General features: G+C 33.0%; 4 protein-coding genes and 1 non-coding gene across 5 annotated transcripts; 2 read left to right on the top strand and 3 right to left on the bottom strand.

The window, feature by feature from the left end:
* Positions 1-1321: 1321 nt before the first annotated feature.
* LOC122610820 lies at positions 1322-2772 on the bottom strand. Its single transcript, XM_043783775.1, has 3 exons — positions 1956-2772; positions 1784-1840; positions 1322-1546 (listed from the first exon to the last, which is right to left on the bottom strand). The coding sequence occupies exons 1-3, from the start codon at positions 2770-2772 to the stop codon at positions 1512-1514; spliced, it is 909 nt and encodes a 302-aa protein (XP_043639710.1). The 3' UTR covers positions 1322-1511.
* A 790-nt stretch (positions 2773-3562) lies between these two features.
* Positions 3563-3636, top strand: TRNAN-GUU. Its single transcript has one exon. It is a non-coding gene; the product is annotated as a tRNA-Asn (tRNA).
* A 1984-nt stretch (positions 3637-5620) lies between these two features.
* Positions 5621-10896, bottom strand: LOC122578155 (erlin-2-B). The gene is made up of 9 exons (XM_043750053.1): positions 10696-10896; positions 8819-8942; positions 8639-8706; positions 8476-8535; positions 8228-8386; positions 7785-7931; positions 6652-6866; positions 6453-6561; positions 5621-6046 (listed from the first exon to the last, which is right to left on the bottom strand). Exons 1-9 carry the CDS (start codon positions 10816-10818, stop codon positions 5966-5968), a joined length of 1086 nt encoding a protein of 361 aa, XP_043605988.1. The 5' UTR covers positions 10819-10896; the 3' UTR covers positions 5621-5965.
* Positions 10897-13057: 2161 nt separating this feature from the next.
* LOC122578653 (uncharacterized hydrolase YugF-like) lies at positions 13058-19073 on the top strand. The gene is made up of 10 exons (XM_043750661.1): positions 13058-13472; positions 16105-16199; positions 16564-16661; positions 16760-16809; positions 17039-17134; positions 17427-17516; positions 18173-18265; positions 18351-18446; positions 18549-18614; positions 18704-19073. Exons 1-10 carry the CDS (start codon positions 13287-13289, stop codon positions 18878-18880), a joined length of 1047 nt encoding a protein of 348 aa, XP_043606596.1. The 5' UTR covers positions 13058-13286; the 3' UTR covers positions 18881-19073.
* Positions 19074-20003: 930 nt separating this feature from the next.
* On the bottom strand, positions 20004-23010 carry LOC122578556 (PLASMODESMATA CALLOSE-BINDING PROTEIN 4-like). The gene is made up of 4 exons (XM_043750536.1): positions 22779-23010; positions 21878-22120; positions 21760-21793; positions 20004-20493 (listed from the first exon to the last, which is right to left on the bottom strand). The coding sequence occupies exons 1-4, from the start codon at positions 22831-22833 to the stop codon at positions 20145-20147; spliced, it is 681 nt and encodes a 226-aa protein (XP_043606471.1). The 5' UTR covers positions 22834-23010; the 3' UTR covers positions 20004-20144.
* Positions 23011-23039: the final 29 nt, after the last annotated feature.

The raw sequence follows: 23039 nt of genomic DNA on the forward strand, positions 1-23039 counted from the left end.
TAAAATAAACAAATAAAAAAAAAGGAGGTCAACTTGCAGAGCAGAGCAACTTTAATCATTTCTAATGTTTTAAAAACCGGTATTTTAGTTATACCGGCGTGAAAAAATTTTCCGGTATTATTGGAAATACCGGCCGGTACGACTATTTTTAATTTATTATATTTTTTGTGTAAAAATCCTATAAAACTTCTTACAATTTAACAAAAATAGTCGAAATGCAATTATAATTTACTCAAAAATAATACCAAATATGTATTTCATAACAAAATATAGGTTTTAAAGTTCACAAATAACAAAAAATAACATTAAAGTATCATAAAAATAATTTTTTAAAAAAATCAAAATTTAATTTTTAAAAATACCGGCCGGTATTGAATAGTGAAAATACCGAAAAAATATCGGACTTAAAATACCAACGTAGTCTCCGGTATCGATAATACCGGCCGGTATTTACCGGTATTTTAAAACATTGATGATTTCCCACGTTCCGTAAAGCAAAATGATAATGAAAATGTTATAGATATAATTATTTTAAAACGAAAATTCCGGCACCAAATCATCCAAAAAAGATACCATAGTATTATAGGAAAAGGAGGACTTTAACCATATAAATGTTCAAAAATGAGATGGAGACTACAAAGTGATAAGATGCAGATTATTTATACCACTACGCAAAATCCAATATTTATATTTTTAAGTTTCTTTTTTTTGAACAGCAATAAATAAAATAAAATTCATTGTTCATAGTCTTTCTAGGCTATTAATAATGCGTTTTAAAGTGTTATACATTAATAATTGACCTTAGGTTATTTCCAATGCTAAGGACTTTTTTAAGAGTTTTTGACTTGTCAAATCATATTTTTACAGATTTTTATACATTTTTATAAATCTTTCAAATCCTATAATTTTATCTCCATCTATACAAACATCCTTATATATCTTTTACCCCATCTAAAAACAAAAATATAATAGGGAAAGACATGTTAGTAAACTGTATGTATTCGGCATATATAATGGAAATAGACGGATGGTATATTTTTCCAAGAATGAATTATTAACCACAAAATAGATCCTCACATCATTTTGTCAAGTAACAAGGCTGGGAGAGGTAGTGTCCAAAACAAGCATTTGGAAGACAAAGGTCATCCTAGATGATTGCGAACCTGATCCATCAACTAATGTTGCTTATGTAGATATTACAAAATGAATATGCTAAATACAGTTGATACAAAAATATTCATTCATCATTCATACTACTCCTAAATAAGTATACTGTATATTCTGTTACACCAAGTACTTTGAAACACATTATATGAAATTATGAATCTATCGACCATAGTCCATACTCTACTATATATAGCATACGGAAATCCAAATATATAAAGTACTCTAAAGTACATATTGTGATGAAAAAAAAAAACTCATTTGTTGTTGATTTATAAGAGTTTTAGCTCCCAAAACATTTGTCTTTCTTGAACCAACAAAATAAAATAACCAATTTCCTAAAAATTTCAAAGGAGAAGTAACAACCCAAAGAGTAAACTTCCTGCAAAAAGAAGAGAAATTCAAATTTAGAAACATAGGATATGTTGCATGTAATTGGTAGCTAAAATTACAAGTGCTTATTTTTAGAGTTGCAAATCGAAACTTATATTTTGTTGACATGTTTGACAAAGTAACTCGAGCTTCAAACATATAAAATGACACAAAAAGAACTTTTTCTTTTTTTTTTACTAACTTGAAACTATTGAACCACGAGATGTAAAAAGGTCGTTGATTTTACCTCCAAATGTTATTTTGGTTTGAATTTTGTGTCTCCATGCCCCACTCCACGCATAAGCTAACCACATCAAATCCAAATAAAAACAATATATGATTCATTGCTAGCCAAAGTCATTAAACAAAGAAAACATTATTAACACTTGTATGCAATGTATAGAAAAAGTTATATTTACCTCGGCCATAGCAATTGGTGGTAGAATTTCCACCACCACGACAAATGCAAGAAAAAGACTGTTTATAACCAGCGAACCCACAAAAACCACCACTCGCCTCACACTCCTTACACGTTTTTGTATAATACGAGTCATTATATTCCAAAGATATACCAAATTGCCATTTCATCGGATCCGTCTCATCCCCACCAAACCCGTACATCGATGCATAAGACGAGCATTGTAGTTTTGGTAGGTCCAGCCCATATCCTGACCCATATTGAATAATGGGCTGATAAACACAACAGCTAGACACAGGCCCATTTGGCTCCAATCCAATACCACTTATCCCTTCACAAGAATACAATCCCCTACAAAGATGCAAGCCCGAACCCGTGTCACACAAATCCTCATTTGGGTCAAACACCGGAGATGTCCTTGAGCACCCTAGTAAAATAAATATATCTTGTGATGATAATCTAAACGGGCTGGCCCGATCCAAGCGAAAGCTCCCAGAATTTTGCATGGAAGAACATGTTGACATGAAAAGGTCAGTAAGGACAAGGGTGGAAGTGGTGTAGTCTATGTTTGAGACCGTGTAAGCTCCGGTTCCAGAAGAGAACCAGAGCTCACCTGAGGTACATTTTATGTATCTGGCAAAGTCTGGATGCCCACAACCGAAATCCGACCCAAATGGATACTTGATAGTCAAATTTCCACATTTGTCCCTGCATGTAGGGACTATTGGTGGTATGTGGGATGAGAGTACTATGTGAAGAATAAGAAATATGTTGAGAAGAAGCCATGGAAATGCCCATGAGCTTGTTTTAGTAGACATTATTGGAGTTTTGGGTGAAACTTAATTTGTGCAAGTAAAATAGTGCTAAAAGATTTAAATGAGTGAAAAAAAGGTGGGTTTCTTTCGGTGGGATTGAAAGTTTTTCAAGATTTTTGAAAAGTGGATGCAATGCTAATCATGGGTTTTTACCTTTATTTAGTATTACAGTAGTATGCATGATTTCAAAACTAATATATAGTAACACTTGAATAGACATATACTCAATATTCTCTTTTATTTTTATCTTGTAAAGTATAACAAAAGTATAGTTTCTTTATACTTAATTTGTTTCTAATAAGATTTAGTAAAATTGTTATTATATTTATAGAAGTAAATTATTTCACAAAATTTTTGTAAAGTTTAAATACAAAAGTAGAATTTCATCTTTTATATTCTTATCTATACTCCCTTATAAATAGTATTGGATTTTTTAAATTTCATCATTTTTTTTCTTCCCAAAATACCCCTAATTAAATATAAAACCATTATATACCCCATTTTCTCTCTTTCTCTCTAATTATTACACACTCTCATCGATCTTCAAACACCTTTCGTCGTCGCTCTCCTTCTCCACCGCCTCGCTCGATCTCCACCACCGCCTCCCTTTTATATTGTCATTACCTTTTAGCCGCAGTGATGCGCGGGCATTATGCTCGTATTCCATCAACCAAATAGAAATGCATAACCAAATAACTAACTCGCGGTTAGAGACTAAGAGACAACCCTTTTTGACAACTTAAACATACATTTAGTGGTTCAAAGAATTAGAGAACAGAAGAACAAACAAGAATCTGGAATAGCTCAGTTGGTTAGAGCGTGTGGCTGTTAACCACAAGGTCGGAGGTTGAAGCCCTCCTTCTAGCGATTTGTTTTTTTTTTAAAGAACTTTAGTTAACTCATAACACAAAATTAAAAAGGATTACAATGTGAATATAACGATTAAAAAAATATGTAAGACACAGTAATACACATATGTTTCATTTATGAATAAACTTTTTAACACGCGCATGTTTATACTAACCTTAACTAGAATTATGATCGCGCAATGCGGCAGTGGTGGGAGTAGTGATGGCGGAGGTGGTGGTGACGGTGGTAGGGGCGGCAACAGGGAAGACGGTGAGGCGACGGTGAGAACGGCGATCATGGTGAATGTAAAAGTAATTGATGTTAAAGGTGGAAATGTAGTTATTTTAAGTGTTTATGAATATATATTGTAAATTATTTCATTAATTGTATTATATATATATATTAGATTAGATGGAGTAGTAAATAAAATAGAGAGATATTTTTGGTTTTCAAAGACAGAAAATTTAAAGAAAAAAAAAATGATTTATTTTATTAGATAATATAAATATAGATGTATTGTGCACCTCATACATGTTATATGTGATTTATATTAAAATTTAGCTGATGAAAATTCGTTTATTAAGAAACCTTATTTTATTCGACTTTAGTTAGTTGTCTTTCAATAGATCAATAATGATACTTAGATTAACCATATAGGGGTGTGATTATTTGAAAACTAAATTTTTTGTGAAAATTAGAAAATTTGTCAAAATACATTGTGATCTGAATTTAATACAATGTGCTTTTAATTTTATTATTTTTTTAGAAAACACATTGTGTTAAGTTTATATCACGGTGTTTGAACAGTTTTCTGATTTTCACACGTTTTTATCAAAAACACACTGTGAGTTAAAACTTAACACAATGTGTTTTTAAATTACACAATAAAAACACATTTGTGTTTTTAGAAAACACAATTAAAACGCATTGTGTTATATTCAAATCACAGTGTGTCTTGTTCAGTTTTTTAGTTTTCACAAAAAATTTAGCTTTGAGATGAACATTTCACTAACCATATAATCTTTGAAAAACTGACAAATTATCGTCAACGATTATGAATGTTTATTTCATTAATATTTTTTAAATAAATAAGTTCCATCAATTACCTTCACTAAAATATGTACACAATATCTTACCGATGAAACATCAACTCATTGACTATTTTGACATTAACATATTTTCCTTTCTACTGATAAATTGCTCATAATATCCATATTATTGGGCTATCTTTAAGGAAATACATCAGGGTTCAAATCCCACTTTCTACATTTGTGTAAGTGGATTATTAGGCTATTTTTGAGAATCTTGGGTTTCATCCTAGGTATGTGTGGTTCGAGCTTCGCATACTGCCCAATTAAATGTCATTTTGGTGTCTCAAATGGTAACTAATAACTCGTTGTTCAAAAAAAAGTTAATTTCAAAATAGAAGTAGGAATATGGAGAAAAGTCTCCGCACGGGGACTCTGGGACCTCTCAACCCTGGCTAAACGAGAATCATACACCAAAGGTCCATACCAAATGCGCAACTAGTCATATGTCTGCACGATGCGACGGTGTGGTGGTGGTGACGGTAACAGTGTTGTTATTAATGTGCAAGTAATTGATGTTAATGGTGTAAGTGTAGTTATTTTAATAGTATATATATATATATATATATATTTATTTATTGTAATTAATTTCATTTAATTAGAATTGTTTAAAATAATAAAACAAAAAAAGATAGACATTTTATAGTTATCAACTATTTAGTTGAAAAAATGATGGGGAATATTTCATAATGTATAGATATATAGATATAGATGACAATCCAGCTTTGAAGTGACATATCGACATTTAATTTTTCTTCCTGTAAAGCGATATGTCACATTGTTTACTTACCCAATTACCCGTATCAAAAGTGGGTATAAATAAACTAGGATAAATTCATTACAATGTCCCTTTTAAATTATAAGGTAACCATTCTGTTGTATATTCTCCTTCCTAAACCAAGAAAATTCCAAAAGGATATAAACCTTGCATGTTTGCACAAACCATATATTTGACCATTCAATCCATAGGAGCGGCTAACATGTTAGTTTTTACAATCGACATGGAAACAGTGATAGGCAACTATAGCTAGTAAATCCTTGCTAACGAGTAAAGACCAACGGTTGCAGAAATTAATCACCAACGTGAATTTTTCTGGACATCTCAAAATAGAAATAATAGGTATTCCTTGAAGCTGCAGAAGTACAAAAACAAAACAATCCGAAGTGGAAATGTAGTTGGGTTTCTTTCAAGTTTCTAACTCTTTTGCTTCTGTAATGCCACTGTATCAACCATTGGCAAAAAGTAACAAAATTATAGCCTATGCTTCCAAGTTCCTTTTTCCTTCCATTTCTTTCAGAAAGTTTCCAAGTAACCTTTGATCCAACACCATGTTAGGTACCTGTAAGGTTACATTTAAAGTACAATGCTCAAACTCCGTTTGTGTTTGTGTTTGTGTTTGTGTGTGTGTGTGTGTGTGTGAGAGAGAGAGAGAGAGAGAGAGAGAGAGGTAGGTTATTGTTTTATCTCAAATGAGGAAAAATAATTAGCAAACAAGGGAAGAGCCCGCATTTGAATGTATATTTAGAGCATACCTCCTAAATAACTTTATTAAGAAAGGTTTGTAATGATGGATTGATGGTATAGATTTTTAATATTAACTTCAACAGATACTACATTTACTAAGCATATGGTTGTATTAACATGTGTCTGCCGAGTGTCATGACATTTACTATTGAGTTGCTTGGTTTCTTATATCATATAAATGTAATAAATAACCTAATTTCCAAAGAGAGAAAATATATAACCTTGTTTCCGAAGAACATTTTGGTGTTATTGGAAATTGCCTCAATGAACTTAAGCTCCAAAAATTGGGGTGTAAGTTTCAACTTATTTGCTTCAGCCTCTTTCATGGTCCTGTACATGAAAAGAGAATATCTTGCATACTTAATAAACTTATAAGTAATAGTGTGAAAATGTGAAATATACAAGAATGGTAGAACTCACTGGTAGTATTTGGCATCGGCCAAACTCTTTTCACGAGCAAGATACATTGTATTAGAAATTTCTTCTTGCCTTCTCAAACTGTCTTTTTCCATCAACTTCTGTTCCATCACAATCTTGCTAACATAAGCATTCTTCTCGGCTTCGGTAATAGCTATCTTCTTTTGTGTCTCTGCCTCCTTTTCAGCAACTCTTTGCCTCTCCACTGATACCAATACCTATATATGGTCACTAATAAGTCATTAAAATATGCATAGATAACTCGTACTTCTTCGTAGTTTGTACAAAAACCACAATGATTCCAGTTTCAGATATCCCATGAAGAATAAACTGTCTCTCTTTTAAAAATGTTATATAGTAACATTACCCGATTGTCATCTTGATCATGACAGAAATATTTACAGTACTAATCCGAGCCCACAAGATTCCTTATTTTTATTTCAATAGCATTTAGATACATGATTAGTGGTTTGAACTAATACTACCATGTGTTGGGTCAAAATGTTGTAATCTGGTACTAAAGGTGGAAAAATGGGATAGCTGGGGGGTTTTTATTTCAATAGCATGTACACAAAGAACAAGTGGTTTGCAGTTTCAATTGATACCATATGCTGGGTCAAATGTTGTGAATCTAAAAGCGAAAATAAAGAAGGGGGGGGGGGGGGGGGTATGGGCTGGTTGTAAAATGAATTAAAGGGGCTTCGGTCGAAAAGGTTAAAAGGGTCGTTGGTTTGACATGAAACACTTTCTGTTCAAAAACTTCAACATTATATGAATAATTAGTGTGTCAAAAAGAAAAAGTAATCATATAACTCCAGTAATCCAACTTTTTCATTAAACTGACTTAAAAGGTTTTATGAATTGCCTATACACATCGAGCTACTTTTGACCCATTCAATTTATTTGACCATTCTCTTTTAAGCTATACTTTTCACATGTCTGACTCATTGGCAATATATCATAACCCAAATGGACCTTTCACTTTTCTATATATATTGGTTAAAATTGCCACATCTAGAGTAACTGAATCAAGCGATCCTTATTATATTGATAAAGTGGGTAAGTATGCATATTATAATAAAAGACTTAAAGAAGATAAAGCACATTAAGAATCACATAAGGGAAAGGTGATGTACCTTAGTGCGTTCTTCTTCCATCTGTTCAAAATTCCTCCTTACACTTTCTGGGATTCTAGGCTTTGTTACACGAACACTGATAATTTCGATACCTGGTGCATAGCGCGTACAATCGGCTTGAAGAGCATCTTTCATTGTTTCATCAATCTGAAAATTTTAAACTTTCTGTTTTATATATGCAAAAAACTTGCATCAATGACAAAACAAAGAAAAGAACAGCTTATGAAACTAATAATTTTTAGTTTGTTATACACTGCAACGAAAACACAACTTCCATCATAGTAAATGCTTCACAGCTGCGGATATGCCTCTTCTAGATAAGCATACACAAAATAAATAAAAACCATATATATATATATATATATTTTCTTTTACCATGTGTGTATCAGTGTAACCTCTCACTTATATGATATAACGGCTTACTAATAGAATCACACTAATACCTGATCAAACATATCTATATAAACTTCTTGAAGGGAGTGAACGCTACAAAATTGATTGATCTCGTGATGAATTTTGTCATATATCCAAGTATGGTCATACTCTACACCATAGTTGAGAAGGGTCTCATATACAGCTTCCTTTTTTAGGCGGTTAACAACCTATAAGCCAAAAATAAATCATATATAAATGAAGTACTTTGAATTATAACTCATAAAGCAGTAATGTCAGTATTATTATTTATGTTTACCTCAATCCTGTCGAAGTTGATCATAACACCCCCTTTTGTCCCACAAGGAATATCCCTAACCTATATATTATCATTAAGGACCATAGTCCAAGATTAGGTAGTTCAGTAACGCAACTATTCTTCATCATATTTAGAATAAATAAAAACACAAAAAAAATCTAACCAGATCTGTCTGAAGGGTCACTTGGACAGGCTCGTAATGAGTTATCAGAGGTAGCTTCACATGAAAGCCTGTATATGACATAGTACAACAAAGTTATACATATATGTTAAAAGAAAAAGAAAAAAGCGAGGCTGCTTCATTGTGTGAAAAAACATCACTTCCAAAGTACTGCTAACAAACCTGGAGTGGTAGTTGTCTTCTGGAGGGCACCCCCTAGCCAGTAAACCCCAACATGACCTTCAGGAACTTGATGTAAGATTGTCAAGCTGTTCTTTAAGTTTGGTGATGAAGACGGAAGCAGAACCTGTAAATATAAGAAACAAAGATGCATTGAGTAGAATAAATTAGTATTGTCATAACTCGCACTTTTTTTCACCATTTAAATCTTAAAATAATAATGTTATATTGTCATTGCTTAGAAATTACATGGTCAGCAAAATAAGCATATTATACTAATACAGGAACAAGCTTTTTATCCCAAACTAGTGCAAAATGAATGACGATTCGACGATTAGATAACAGGGACCTAGAATACCGACACATGAAACTGAGTTGCAAAAACGAACTGACTTCTGCGATAATAAGCATTACCAAAAGCAATATTGAAGCTTATAAAATCCGTACATGTGCAACATAAACTGGAAAATGGTGTATCTTGTTCTATAGGAAAGAAGCAACGCTTCAGTTTGCTGATTGCTAATCGTCATAAGCCTCTGCAGAGGTAGGTCAAGTATATATATATATATATCCTAGCACCATGCTATCTATGTTAAGAAATATTTTCCATAAAGGGAAGGCACTTGAAGTTTGTCAGCTTGAAAACAATCTTGCATTCCAGCTTGAAAAATGTGAACTATGAGAAACTTATTTACACTAGTAAATAAGATGCATGTTTTTTTACCCCTAAATTCACGATTTTGGTCTTATTTATGAAAACATAGTGAGTAAGACAAAGACAATAATCCCACCTCCAATATCTATCTGATAACTAGTAAAGCCATAGGACCCCGAAAGCTCCTAATCAAATCTATGGACAGGAGGCCGAGCCTGAAGATTTTTCCATTTCTTTCCTTACTATTAATATTTTTTGTCTGGTTCAATATAATGGCCTACGCCAGGCAGCCAGTAAGTAGAACTCACTGGACCACAAGCTTCTCAAGTACAAGCATTCATTTTTCTGGTTAGAAGCATCTTGGGCGTTAAGATTGGATCCGTCAAAGGAGGCTTACCCAATTAAGTAAGCATTTAATGTGTTTACCCAAAGAAGGATTCCATTTACATAAAAAGATGAATTGATCTACAGCATTCAATGGGAAGCATTATACACTGAAAATATGAATTACCCTCAACTACCCATCCCAGATAATAAAAAATACAAATTACTAAAGGTTCGAGCGAATACATTTAAACGGTATAAATTTTGTTAAAGGACCTGGAAATTAGATATACTCCAAAGTCCAAACCATACACTTAAACTTCTCGGATTTCTTTTCGCAAAGTTGCTCCAAACATGTACTACTGGTTTGGTTAAAGCTTATAAAGTACCCTTATAAAACACTACAAAGTAACTAAACATTTGCAACTGAATGTACACAACTTCAAAACCTTCCGTTGTGAGTATTAAACTTATAATTCATTGTTATTGTATGTATTTGACCTTTTATAGCTTGTAAAACACTGACGCGGCACCGGTTTTGATGACTTGGCAAATTATATGACTAGCAAAAAACAGCTATTACCTAATGAAAAGGTAACCACCCAGATAAACGGAACGATATACAACGTCACAAGTTGGATACATTACTTAACTCTATAAGTAAATATAAACGCATCAAGTTATCACATATTAACAGTTGTAATTAAGTAAACCTAAAGCTCGGTAATCCGCACGAATGTATCCGATTATAGATATACGATTTGTATATAAATAATTAATTTCAAGCACGATCAGTAGTATAAATTAAAACCCTAAGAATTAACGATTAACAAAATCATTGACTAAATAAATAAACAAACAATTAATGATATTGTGTGTGTGTGTGACTGTGTGTGTTTACCAATGAGCAGATAACGATGAAGGCAAATAGGACAGTGATAATGGCGGTGAAGTCTCCGCTTCCTTGTTGACGGAGTGGTTCCATCGGCGGTCGCCGTGGTGGCGGTTGAGTTCCGGCGTCCATCGTTTACTGATGTCTCTGACTCTCGTCAACTGCCTAGCTTTTAGAGGTGGTTACTCTGGTAATGTGATGTGAAAGAAAGGAATAAATTATGCCGTACTTTATATATTTTTTCTATTTCTAATTTTGGAATTTTATAAATAACACTCGGGAAGGTTAATCGAATTTTCGGGTTACTTTGGTGAGGCTATTTGGGTTTTTGAGAATTACCGCGTATAACGTAACCTAGTGAACTATATGTATCGTTCGGGTCAAAGTAATTCCGGTTTTGATGTATTTTTTTCCGGGTGCTACACTCACTCATGTAAAAAACTGTGTAAATGATTTAGGAAAATGATAAATGCTCGATTTTTTTAAATGTTATCATCTCATAATTACGAGGGTTATTAGGCTATTTGGTTAGGTTGATTAACCATTTTCCAACTCTTGATTTTTTAATTATATAAATATTATATATTTTTTATGAAACCTTATATTCAATAATTAAATTACAGACATGAGTTACATGACTTAGATATAACTCAAAACTCTTGAAATACCTCTATTAATCTACTCCGACATATATATTAAATGAGACTTAAACTTGAGTGATTTTCCAAGGCTGATAAGTCACCTACACTATAAATAATGTTATATCATTTTTGTTACTATCATATCATATTATGACAAATAAAAATAGATATTATATAAATGAGATTACGAGAATATGAAATACTAAATGGTAGATGAAGAAAAAATTTCAGATATAACGATATGTTATTTTAATAGTATAATTTTGCGTTGTTTTTTTAATTTTTATTAACATTAACTTTTGTTAATATTATTGATGTAACTTTTACTGTTGTTTTTAAAGAATATGGTTTATAATATAATTTCTTACGCCTAGCTTACGGACCCTTTTTCATGCTCGGTCTGGATCTATAAACTTCCAGAGATGGCCCTACTACATATTCTCGAATATAAATAAAAGATATGACTTCATTTTAACAGAAATATCTCCAAAACGCACAAGTTGTGCAAAATGTGAATGCAGATTCATATATTACTATATTAGTTCATTGTTTTATAAGGTTAACTTTGCTATAAAATTTTTCTCCTTCGATCTAATTATCTTATTATCTCAAAAACATTATATCTACTACTTCATATAAAAAGAAAAAAAAAAAAAACAACTCCGTTGATATATTACATGTTTTGACTTTGGAGATGAATGATTTGTCTAAACTATCCTCTATACAATACATCAATAAATTATCATTTGTACTCTTTTAACAAAGTAAAATTTCATTACGTTGATTCTTCACAAAAAACATTATATCACCATCTCTTTATAACGACCACTTTATAACAATTTTGCTGCAATGCGTGAGATTTAGGCTAGTTAATTACCGGTAATTATCTATATTTCTATATAATACATGAGGAAAGTAAATATGGGACTGTCCATCGTTTAAGCTTAGATGACGAACTCATCATATATCAATATTTTAATTTATTAAATTCATGAGACTCGACTCATTATTTATTATACAACAAATATTAAAAAATTGGTATGTGAGTGATTATAGATAAGAAACAACCCTATATTCACCACTTATTCTTCTCAAATTAAACTAAATAAGAGGATTACTCATAAAAGAATTTAAAAAGGAGATTTAGTAAAAATTTAATTTTTTTTTATATGGACTAGCTTAGTTGATACATTTTTAATAGTTTGCCCGCCCTTGCAAATATTATGTTGTAATAAACATGATTCGATTCGAGTGATAAAACATCCCCGATCGTCATGTGGAACCTGTAAGAGCATTAAATATAATTGCTATTGATTTCGGGTTCTCAAAACAATATGATTATGATTGAGTGATAATGAAATGATGATTCCGTTGTAAGTCTGTAAGGTGATGCACGGATCTGAAAAGGAAGACACACGAATTTAAGGAGGGATTTATGTGTGTTATGTGTGATTCTTTCATTAAGCTTAAGTTATGGTTAATTGCTCTCCATTTATAATGAGAGTGTTTATATATTCAACCCTTCTGGTGTTTAATGTATATAATATTAGTTCTCATAGTCCCAATCATTTAATAAAAAATCTTATAATATTTTAGTTATTATTAATTATTATATCAGAAATGATAGATGATAAATATGGGTTCAGACTATCATGGTTCTTCACCGTATTATTCATTTATTCTTTTGTCGAATTGTAACGCTCCATATATATACGTGGTATACAACAAGGAAAAGTAGCAAAGAAAAAAAAAGACAAAGGTTGTGGCAGGGCAGCAAATGGCAGTAAGATGATGCTCCACCTCCTCCTGCATTAAGATACAAAACTAACAACTTCTCGGTGGTGGTGGTGGTGGTGGTGGTGGACCTTATTATTTTAATTACATATTGACGTCTGTATCACTTGTCATTAACATATACATATAGAATCCCCACCTTTTTCCTGTCTGGCTAAAAACATAATGTTCACCGCCACCCCCATTTCCACATCTTTCTCACCCACCTGCCACACCTCTCATGCGCGACGGCTGCCGGTGTTCAGAGTCTCGGCGGAGGTTTTCCCGGAGTTTCTGCCCAAAGAAGTTAATAAAGTGAAAGACCCATTTGCCAGAAAATTAGCTTCAAGAATTCAAAGACTACCTGTGGAGGTTAATCTAATATATATTCCCTTTTTTTCTCATTACCTATCTATATCTATCTAAAAATATAAAATGAATGAAGTTTTTCTTAGTTCGGGTTATCAGGGTAACCCGCTTGACCTAACCGGGTTATACCCGTGGCCGTTTCATAACCTTTTATTTATATTGAAAGTTTGAAACGATATCATCATCATTCTCTGTCTATCCTCACTAACTCCTCACTTTTGTTTGTTTATTACATGTGTGTTCGTATTTTTTTGTTGTGGGGGAAAGAAAATAGGTCCCATTGCCTTTGACTTTTAACACGTCACTCTTTTTTTTTTTTTTTTACTAATTTGGGAGTGTTTTTATCACATCTAACTAATTTGGAAGTGTTTCAATGATGGATATCTATCTTAAAGTTTTTTACTTTGAAAATTTTTTTATATTGAATTTGTTTTTAGGTGGAGGTAAATTTTATATTATTTTTGACAATTTTGTAATGCTTGTATACCAAAAAGGAGTAGATGAATTATGTTGGTTTCTAGACAATGATGTACCATAGCCTGATTATTTGGAAAAATGCGTTTCTCATGTTAATAGGGTACTTTGTTGGCTCTGTTTAATACACTAATTATAATAATAATAATAAATTTCTGCTAATATTTCAAGGATTTTTCTATAATATATTACTAGGTTATTTATTTGCGTGTTACTTAGAGCTTACAAAATTAAGGCTAACAACGTTGTAACCAAATTTTAGATAATGTAATAATGTTATGATAGTATAATTAATTGCTACAGATTACACTTATTGAATGATGAGAATGTTTATATATAAACATAAGTATTGAAGTATGTAAATGAAAATAGTATTAATGCTACACTTAAACTAATTATAAAAGATCGGTATGGACACTCCAATCGAATGACATATGGTTTGTTACATCAATTTTGATATCCCCTTATTAATATACAATAGTAGGTAGATCAATAAATAGATATATAGATAGGTACTTCATACTCGTATCTGTTTTGTCACACTATCAAGTAATTTTATGTGGGCCAGAGAAATGGCTGGAACGGGTGACGTCGTGACGGGCAAAACTCGGTTAGAACCATCACAAAGAGCCAAACATAGTTTGTCATCCCGGGATAACTCTAACCAAAGAAAAACCTTTAAACATAAGAAAGCCGATATATGGGATCTTTTCTTATGTCATTGTTACTTCTCCTTTGTAAAGCATGATATAAGAAAAGCATTGTTGGCTAGGCTAGATTGTTGACACATAAGCTTTTCTTATGACATTGTTACTTCTCCTTTAGTATATTAGTAGATATATACTATCTAATAAAATAAATCACCCTTATTTTTCCTTAATATTTCTACCTTTGAAAAACCCAAAATACCCTTCTTCTCTATTCACTAATTTAACACATCTTCATCTTATATATACCTATAATACCCTTAATGAAATAATTTACAGTATAGATCCCCCAACACTTAAAATAACTACAATACCACCTTCAACATCAACTACTTTTACATTCACCATCGTCGCCCACATCACCGTCCCCATTGCCGCCCCCATCACCGTCACCACCACCACCTTCGCCATCACTACCCCAACGCCGCCGCATTGCGTGGGCATAAGTCTAGTGAACTAATAAGGGCACCCAAAATGAAAATATACTAAAGTGTCTTTAATTCCCACTTGGGGTCCAGTGTACTATTTTAATTGTTTGCTTCTGTTAATATGAGGAATCAAACTTCATATTGACATCCAAAAAAGACTTTTTGAATTGTTGACATGGGCGAGGCTAGATATATGGTGTACTTGAACCTGTTGAATAAATCTTTTCTCCATAATTCTAGTGTAATTTCATGAAATTTTCATGTAAAAATTTATTTGAACCCCCTGATTTTATCTATATGCCTTGATAAATTTGGTAATGAACCCACTCAACAATAATTCTTGCTCCACTGTGGCATGTTGAGCATATAGCCTGGTCATGAGTTTATAGCCATCACATCAAACCACCGGTAGATGCACGTCGTCAGGAACTCAGAACTCCTCTTTGCCTTTTTGTCTGCCAATCACAACCCAAATGTGGGTCAATTTGCACTGATTGTCGCCAATTTTGGGTCAATGCAGGTCAAGGACCCTTTTATAGGGTGACAAATCCAAGTTGAGTACATTTAATTAACAAACAACTAGTTTAGTACGTTAAAAGGGCAATTTCAAAAACTTTCGTACTTTTTGTGCCATCTGTCCGCAATCTATTTAGCTGATATATGTTATAAAAACTTGCCATATATTAGCTCAGTAACATATAATTACAATGTGCTATATGTGAAGGCCAGTGTTACCTCCAAGATTAAAGAACCCTTTAAGTTTTAACTATAGAATACAATGCCAAGTGATCATATCTCTGCTTCTTCTCTTTTATAATTATAGCCTTATATGGAACTTATTTATTTATTTTATTACTTTCAAATATCATGAGTTCTCTCCAATCAGCTCTACTAGTCTGTCAATGGACATCATTTAATTTTTTTCTTTTTCAATTTAATTTTTCTATTTTTAATCATTTTGGCTAGCGAAAATTATATTCCAAGTCTGATAGATAGATGTTGTGTTGCTGTTGGTATTATTTGCAGCTTAGTATCTCAAACGACTGTATAATGAGTAGTTGTGTGAAGCCAATAATACAAAACACGACCAATCCGCTTGTTCTACTTCATGGATTTGACAGGTACCCAGCTATTGACTTTGTATATGTTAAATACAACTTCAACTTATCAATAATGTAAAAGTTTAGTAGCATCACGCATGTTGTTTTACTGTCCAATGAAATTTACAAGAAATCCCATATCAGAGTATCTTTGAAAGTTATAAAACTCCCTTTTTGGCAAAATTTTCAAGCTGTGTTTCATATTTAAGCATGGTTGTTCTTGTGAGTCATTCTTTCCATGGCTTTTGGGCTTTGAAAGGCACTTTAGATATATGTATTCATCTCAATATAGATCATAAATTCTAATAATCGTTATCTAGCATTTTATTAGACTTGTTGAGTCAAAAGGTCCAGTTTTATTAACACCTTAACTCTTATTCTTCAGTTCTTGTTTAGAATGGAGATACACACTTCCACTTCTTGAGCAGGCTGGCTATGAGACCTGGGCAATTGATATTCTAGGATGGGGTTTCTCTGACTTGGGTTGCCTTATACTCTTTTTTCTATTTTCTAATACTGGATCATATATAAACTTTCTGGTTAACTTTGTTTTTCTTGTTATCATTTTCTGGTTACATCAGAAAAGCTTCCACTATGTAATGTAGAATCCAAGCGTGATCACCTCTATCAGGTATGCAGCAACTTGCCAACAAAATGTTCTCCAGATCTACGCTTTGTGTTGCCCTGTTAAGTCTTGAAATTTGGATATGCATATAAGTTGTTCTGTCTGAGACTCTGAGCATTCTTTGTTTTCATTTTGTGGCCCATTCATATGGTATGCGAAATACTAAAACTGAAATTGTGGGTCAAGAAACAATGGAATAGTTTCATATGATGACTGGTTTCTCTTTATTGATTAGTTCTGGAAATCCTACATTGGAAGGCCTATGTTGCTAGTCGGACCAAGTCTTGGAGCAGCGGTTGCCATTGACTTTGCTACCTATCATCCAGAAGCTGTAAGTACTGAGTGGTGGATATATGGCATAAAACATTTGGTAAAATGAGCAGGTCTACTTTTTTGTATGTGTCAAGATGGGTCAAGTTGGCCTGAAACAATGTGTCAGAAACAATATTATGTATTGACTAAAATGATTTAGAGGTTCTATGTATTAAATTATGCCTTGAAAGAATTTCACCCGTTTTCTAATAAGCTAATCTGTTTTAGTTTACCCGTTTCCAAATATTATGTATTGCACTGAAAGTATTTCATTTTTTTTTTTTTTTGATTAGGGTGTTTGTTCTTTACAGGTTGATAAGTTGATCTTGATTGATGCAAGTGTTTATGCAGAAGGCACAGGAAGCCTATCTAGGTTACCAAAATTTGTAGCTTATGCTGGTGTGAGTATGCTCATATGAATTTTTTTACTTACAATAATTGTCCCTCATGTCTTGCTCCATGGTCAAATTATTGTTTAGGATTTATAATACTCCCTCTATTAGAAAGTTATACTCCAATTTTGGAAGATCAAACTGGGTATAGTTTCAGTTGGAACCCGAAAGTCCAAGTGTATGCTGCTTAGAAACATAAGGAGTGTCTGTAAGGCCAATAAATATAAATATAAATATATAAAATAAGTGGCTAAACAAAAATATCTCAAGGTTTAAGGTACATGAATGATCAAATTATAAAACAATTATGAGAGGTTGCAAGATGGATAAGTCGGGTGGATGAAACCATGACACCCATGAAGAATTTTCAGTAATCTTAAAAAGAAGTTTCACAATGAACCAATTGGATATCAAGTGTGTGCCAAATGCTGAAATGTCTTTCCTTACATTATAGTATGGTGTATAGGCTTGAGTTACAAGACTAGCAAGAAACCAAAACCATGGCGGAAAGGAAAAAAAACCCTTCCTAATCAGCAATAACTATAAGGAAATTTGAAACAATTTTTAATGCTGAAACTCACTTCTACTATTTAGAATTTTTGTTCCAAATACTCTCTGTGAATGACATGACTTGTTTAAGTTAACTATATGACGAATTTGACCAGGTATCTTTGTTAAAGAGCCTCCCGTTGCGTATTTTTGCTACTAACCTGACGTTTACATCTCTCCCATTCAGTACATGCTTAGATTGGACTCGAGTAAGTTCGTTCACTTTGAACAGTTTCTACAGTTAGTACCTCTTTCATGTAACAAAAATGATACTCCTTTTTGTTATTGCTCTAGATCGGACGATTACATTGTCTTTTACCTTGGTGGGAGGAAGCAACGGTCGATTTTATGAATAGCGGGGGATACAACGTCACTGCCCAGATTTATAAGGTTCATTTTATTTCTTGATATATAAACATTTCTCTAAAATTTGCATTATATTGAAATTGAATTAGTAACATATGATTGTTTATATTCATGGTTGCACTCTAGGTTATGAAGAAAACGCTCATAATATGGGGAGAAGATGATCAAATAATTGACAGCAAACTTGCAGTGGTTAGTCCCTAGTGGCCTCAAATTTCATTAACTCCCTACTTATTATGACAAAATTACATATGGCCCAAGTTGTGTACAATATCTTGCAGCAATTACATTGTGAACTTCCGAATGCCATAATTCGCCAAATACCAAAATGCGGTCATATCCCACATGTTGAAAAACCAGATGCCGTGACAAAGTTGATCAAAGATTTCATTGAGACACGCACTCCTCCATTGTTGTTGAAGCAGGAAGAGAAGGCATTGGTCGGTCAACTTGACTAGTATTTTCGCGTTTAAGCTGAAGCTTTTCATAGCATGCTAGATATGCTTCGTTCTGATCTTGTTGAAGCAATAGATATTAATTTGGGATCCTGTAAATAAGAGAATCTGTGTTGTGTTTTAATCATTTTTCAGATCCTTAAAGTTGTGGTAAATCATTCAACCCTACCTTTAATTGCTAGCAAATACTTGTAGAGTTGAACCTTGTACCAAGATATATTTGATCGACATTAGATATATACGCAAACAGTTCAGCTGACTACTCAAACGGATGACTTTATAATCAATCTGTGTGAAAACATTGTAACTGTTTTATCAATTTCGTTACCCAAAATTTGAAATTTTCACTCGCTGTAGGTATGTCAATTTGTAGAGTTTTGGTCTGTCATTCCTCTTTTCACTGCAGCAGTCGTATAAAATCACAACCGTCCTCTGAGGTTGTGCAAGTTCCACTGCTAGTGTATGAAAAAGAAATTCTTTTATCTTCCAATATTGATTGTTAGATCCCTTGTTTGTACACGTGGTTTTATTGGAATCAAATAAATTAGCAAATAACGAGAAATATTTTTGGGGCATCCAACTTGATATACGTCTTTACGAGTCTTATCGTTTGTAATCTAGAAATATCCGTAATCAGAAAATAGTTGCGTTTCTTGAGGGTATAATCTTTTGGATTAGAAAATATTCCTAATCAAAAAAGAGTCACACGTGACCATCATGAACCCAAGAAATAGCAACTATTTTACATCGACTTAGACATAATTCAACATCTTTAGTTGACACTATTAGCTACGTCTACGATCAGTAAGTTATATACTACATCAGTACATTTTCATCATCATATTCACTGCAAATGATGAACATTCTGGTCCATATGAGGGACATTGCAATTTCAGCTTATGGTTTTCAACTAGCATAAAGTACACGTAACTCATTTCCCCAAAGACACAAAAACCAATTACACATCATTTCTCTCTAGAATGAATATAACACACACATTACAAGTTGTATATTCTTTGATATTCAGGTAACTAGCTCAGAAAAGAAAGTATAGCCGATCTTAAAAGGAATCTAATGCTCCCGAAGAGAAAGGAATTAGATCCCAATGTCTATTACTATTAGTATATATTAAAAAGGTAATGAATGCATCTTCTATCTCATACTAAAAAAAGGGGGGTTCATACATCATAGGATACAACCGATATAATTAATACAACACTACTTTACAACATGAATGTCTCATCCACAGGTCGTATATAAGCCCTGTTTAGATAAGCCTGGACCAGATCAACCCAGAAACCAAAAGGGTTGCAAGATTGAAAAGGTTGGTAATTTTGTGAATAGACATGCAGCCACTGTTGTCAAAGCCAGTTGTAGGTCCCATTCCAAACGGTGGGTTTACATTGATCCCAGTTCCAGTTCCAGTTCCAGTCCCAGAACCTGGAGTTCCAGTTCCAGTCCCAGTACCTGGAGTTCCGGTCCCTGTTCCATTCCCAGTCCCCGGAGTTCCTGTTCCAGTCCCGGTGCCTGGAGTTCCGGTTCCTGGAGGCGGGGTAGCAATACCGGTTCCTGGAGGAGTCCCAGTTCCGGTTCCTGGTGGGGTCGGAGTTGTAGGGCTGCAATGTTAAAACCCGAAGAAGAATGTTAATAATTTTTCAGATCATTGTCCACAGACATTTCAAATCAACCACTTTGAGAAAGAAGGCAAAAGAGCATGTGCATGTAAAGACCTGACAATTTTAGACAAAAAAACATCAACAGTGGATAATCAGATTTCAAAAAGTTGACTGCTGCAATTCTGTAAAAACTATACCAGCAAGAATCACCAAAAAATTGTAGCCATCACATAAAATATTTATATAAACTATACCTTCATACTTGTATAAGTCACGAAATATGGTCAAGAAAGTAGATGGTACAACTTTATCTTTCTAAACTAAAGTATGCTCTCAAGTCTCAATCGTTTCCAAATAGGCAAATACAATTAGCTTTTGATGCATTATTCATCAGAAAACCATGAGAAGATGATGTTTAAACAGATGATGTAACTACTTAAATCTTTCTTGTTGATTTATGGTTTCAAAGAACAGATTTTGTCTATCATGTCCCATAGGATAAATGACCCGAACATAATTAACTTGACAAGAATAGAAACTTGCAAAACATTGTAAGGAGTAACAGTACTATCTACAAATAGCAATTATATCAACAGGCAATTTATTTGCAAGATGTCCTGATAGATTTCATTATCAGTACATCAACACACTTGATAGATCATAAAAGTATAAGTCAGCATCAGGTTGACAAAAACCTAACTCTCTTTAGGTAGGAAAGAGAGGTTAATCATTATCATGTTGAATCTAGCATACACTTATTAGCCACAATCTTTTGACACCAATATAGAGAGTTCACTTTCAAGCCAAGTGAGAGGTCCACCTAAAACCCAAACCACAACTACCGACAAGATCAAATAAAATGAGCTTCTTGGGATCAAAATCTGCTAAGAACGCCTATCGTACAGGTTACCACAGTTTTTCTCTTGGATTTTGCAATTCCATAATTCCATCAGTGTAAAAATACTTGTAAAAAGCATTTACCTTTAAAGTTATGCACCAAATTATTGCAAAATTAATCAACACCCAAAAGGCCAAAACAGCAATAAGTATCAAATCTTTAAGAAACTTAGCCGGTATATGGGAATACTAATTATGTGCATTCCAGATTATTGTTTATTTTTATGGCAGATAAGTGATAACAAACACTAATATAAGTCAAGATAATCACCTAAAGATAAGCAACCCCAAACAGCCCCTTAACCAGGTATCAGTTATGAAAATGCGGACAAAGACAAGATCCAATAAAAATGGCAAGTGAGATCATACCTAGGGTTCCCAGAAAAACAAGCAGAATTTACACCTGTAAACCATCAAAATACACGCACGTACAAAATGAGAAATCTTACAAGCGTAAAATGAGAAATTCAAATGGAGTCATGTTTACCTGAAGGGAGTGTTTGGGTTGGACTAGCAGTGCCTGAAAAATCACAACTTCCTTGAACTTGACCTTTCTTTTGATAATAATTATTAACAGCATAATTGCAATGATCTTTTACAGTGTTCGGATTGAAACAAGCCCCATTTGGATTTATTTGACTACAATCAGCACCATTACCACAAGCATAATCAATGTTCCTTTGAAGCACTGGATCACTCAGTGCTGTGTTACATACACAATAAGCTGCATCTGTTTTTATAAACCAACAACAAAATACACATGAAATGGATCAAATATAAGAGATCAAAATGAGAGTTTTACAAGACCCAACTAAGAGAATAACAAAAACAGAATATTGCGAACATTTTTATTATTTTTTTGAGTGTTAACCATAGCCCAAATCCAAAATAAATATATTAATTATCATCACGTCACGTAATCTAGAAGTTGCACCTTGCTTTAAAATAACATCTAAAAAGATAAAGATCCAAAAGAGAAATCTAAACAAAAAGTGGGAAAGGAAAAAGAACAAATTCCCATTTGGAAAAAGAGAAATTTTAAATCTTGGTACATACTTTAATTCCTAGTGTTGTTTTGGATAAAAAGTCCTGTATACATAAGCATAAAAGCCTTGAACTTTTATCATAAATTAAAAATCTAAAAGAAACCCACTTGAGAAAAGACAGTAGAAAGTGATAAAAATAGCTCATTCGCTTAAAATAAAGCTTAAGAATGAAATCTTGTGAGCACAACTATAAGCTAAACCTATTTTTTCTTGAGAAGAAGAAAAAAGTATACATAAAGTAGTAAAATTTAAAGGTAAAAAAGATGAACTTTAAGAGAACCCAAGTTGAAAAGGTCCAAAAAACAACACCCAGATGAGAAGGAAAAAAAAAAAAAAGCTTACTTGAATAACCAGCAACAGCCAAGAAAACCAGCATGAAAATAGCAAGATAACCCATGTTTGATTGATAAATGATAATTGTAGCAAGTTGTAAAATGGTTAATTAGGATAGAGAAAGAGAAAGTGTTTGTGTGTATGTATGTATATGTGTAGAGTGGGAAAGGAGAAAGACAGGCGTACGAGAATGGAGGGTTCTAAGCCAGATCGACGGTGGCTGAGGCCGAGGTATAATATTCTACAACTATTGTCGGCTATTTTACTTTT

Source organism: Erigeron canadensis, chromosome 8 (assembly GCF_010389155.1).
Source record: "Erigeron canadensis isolate Cc75 chromosome 8, C_canadensis_v1, whole genome shotgun sequence".
Lineage (NCBI taxonomy): Eukaryota > Viridiplantae > Streptophyta > Magnoliopsida > Asterales > Asteraceae > Erigeron > Erigeron canadensis.

Bases quoted from the DNA above. Each gene is read 5' to 3' on its own strand.
- LOC122610820 (XM_043783775.1), bottom strand. From the start codon at position 2,772: ATGTCTACTAAAACAAGCTCATGGGCATTTCCATGGCTTCTTCTCAAC. The intron at 1,841-1,955 runs GTAAATATAACT...TGATGTGGTTAG, and splicing joins CACCAATTGCTATGGCCGAG to CTTATGCGTGGAGTGGGGCA. The intron at 1,547-1,783 runs GTAAAATCAACG...TTCTTTTTGCAG, and splicing joins AACCAAAATAACATTTGGAG to GAAGTTTACTCTTTGGGTTG.
- LOC122578155 (XM_043750053.1), bottom strand. From the start codon at position 10,818: ATGGACGCCGGAACTCAACCGCCACCACGGCGACCGCCGATGGAACCA. The intron at 8,707-8,818 runs GTTTGTTAGCAG...TGTCATATACAG, and splicing joins GAAGACAACTACCACTCCAG to GCTTTCATGTGAAGCTACCT. The intron at 6,867-7,784 runs GTACATCACCTT...GACCATATATAG, and splicing joins TGGAAGAAGAACGCACTAAG to GTATTGGTATCAGTGGAGAG.
- LOC122578653 (XM_043750661.1), top strand. From the start codon at position 13,287: ATGTTCACCGCCACCCCCATTTCCACATCTTTCTCACCCACCTGCCAC. The intron at 13,473-16,104 runs GTTAATCTAATA...TATTATTTGCAG, and splicing joins TTCAAAGACTACCTGTGGAG to CTTAGTATCTCAAACGACTG. The intron at 17,135-17,426 runs GTAAGTACTGAG...TGTTCTTTACAG, and splicing joins CTACCTATCATCCAGAAGCT to GTTGATAAGTTGATCTTGAT.
- LOC122578556 (XM_043750536.1), bottom strand. From the start codon at position 22,833: ATGGGTTATCTTGCTATTTTCATGCTGGTTTTCTTGGCTGTTGCTGGT. The intron at 22,121-22,778 runs GTAAGCTTTTTT...TTATAAAAACAG, and splicing joins GGCTGTTGCTGGTTATTCAA to ATGCAGCTTATTGTGTATGT. The intron at 20,494-21,759 runs GTATGATCTCAC...TTAACATTGCAG, and splicing joins TGTTTTTCTGGGAACCCTAG to CCCTACAACTCCGACCCCAC.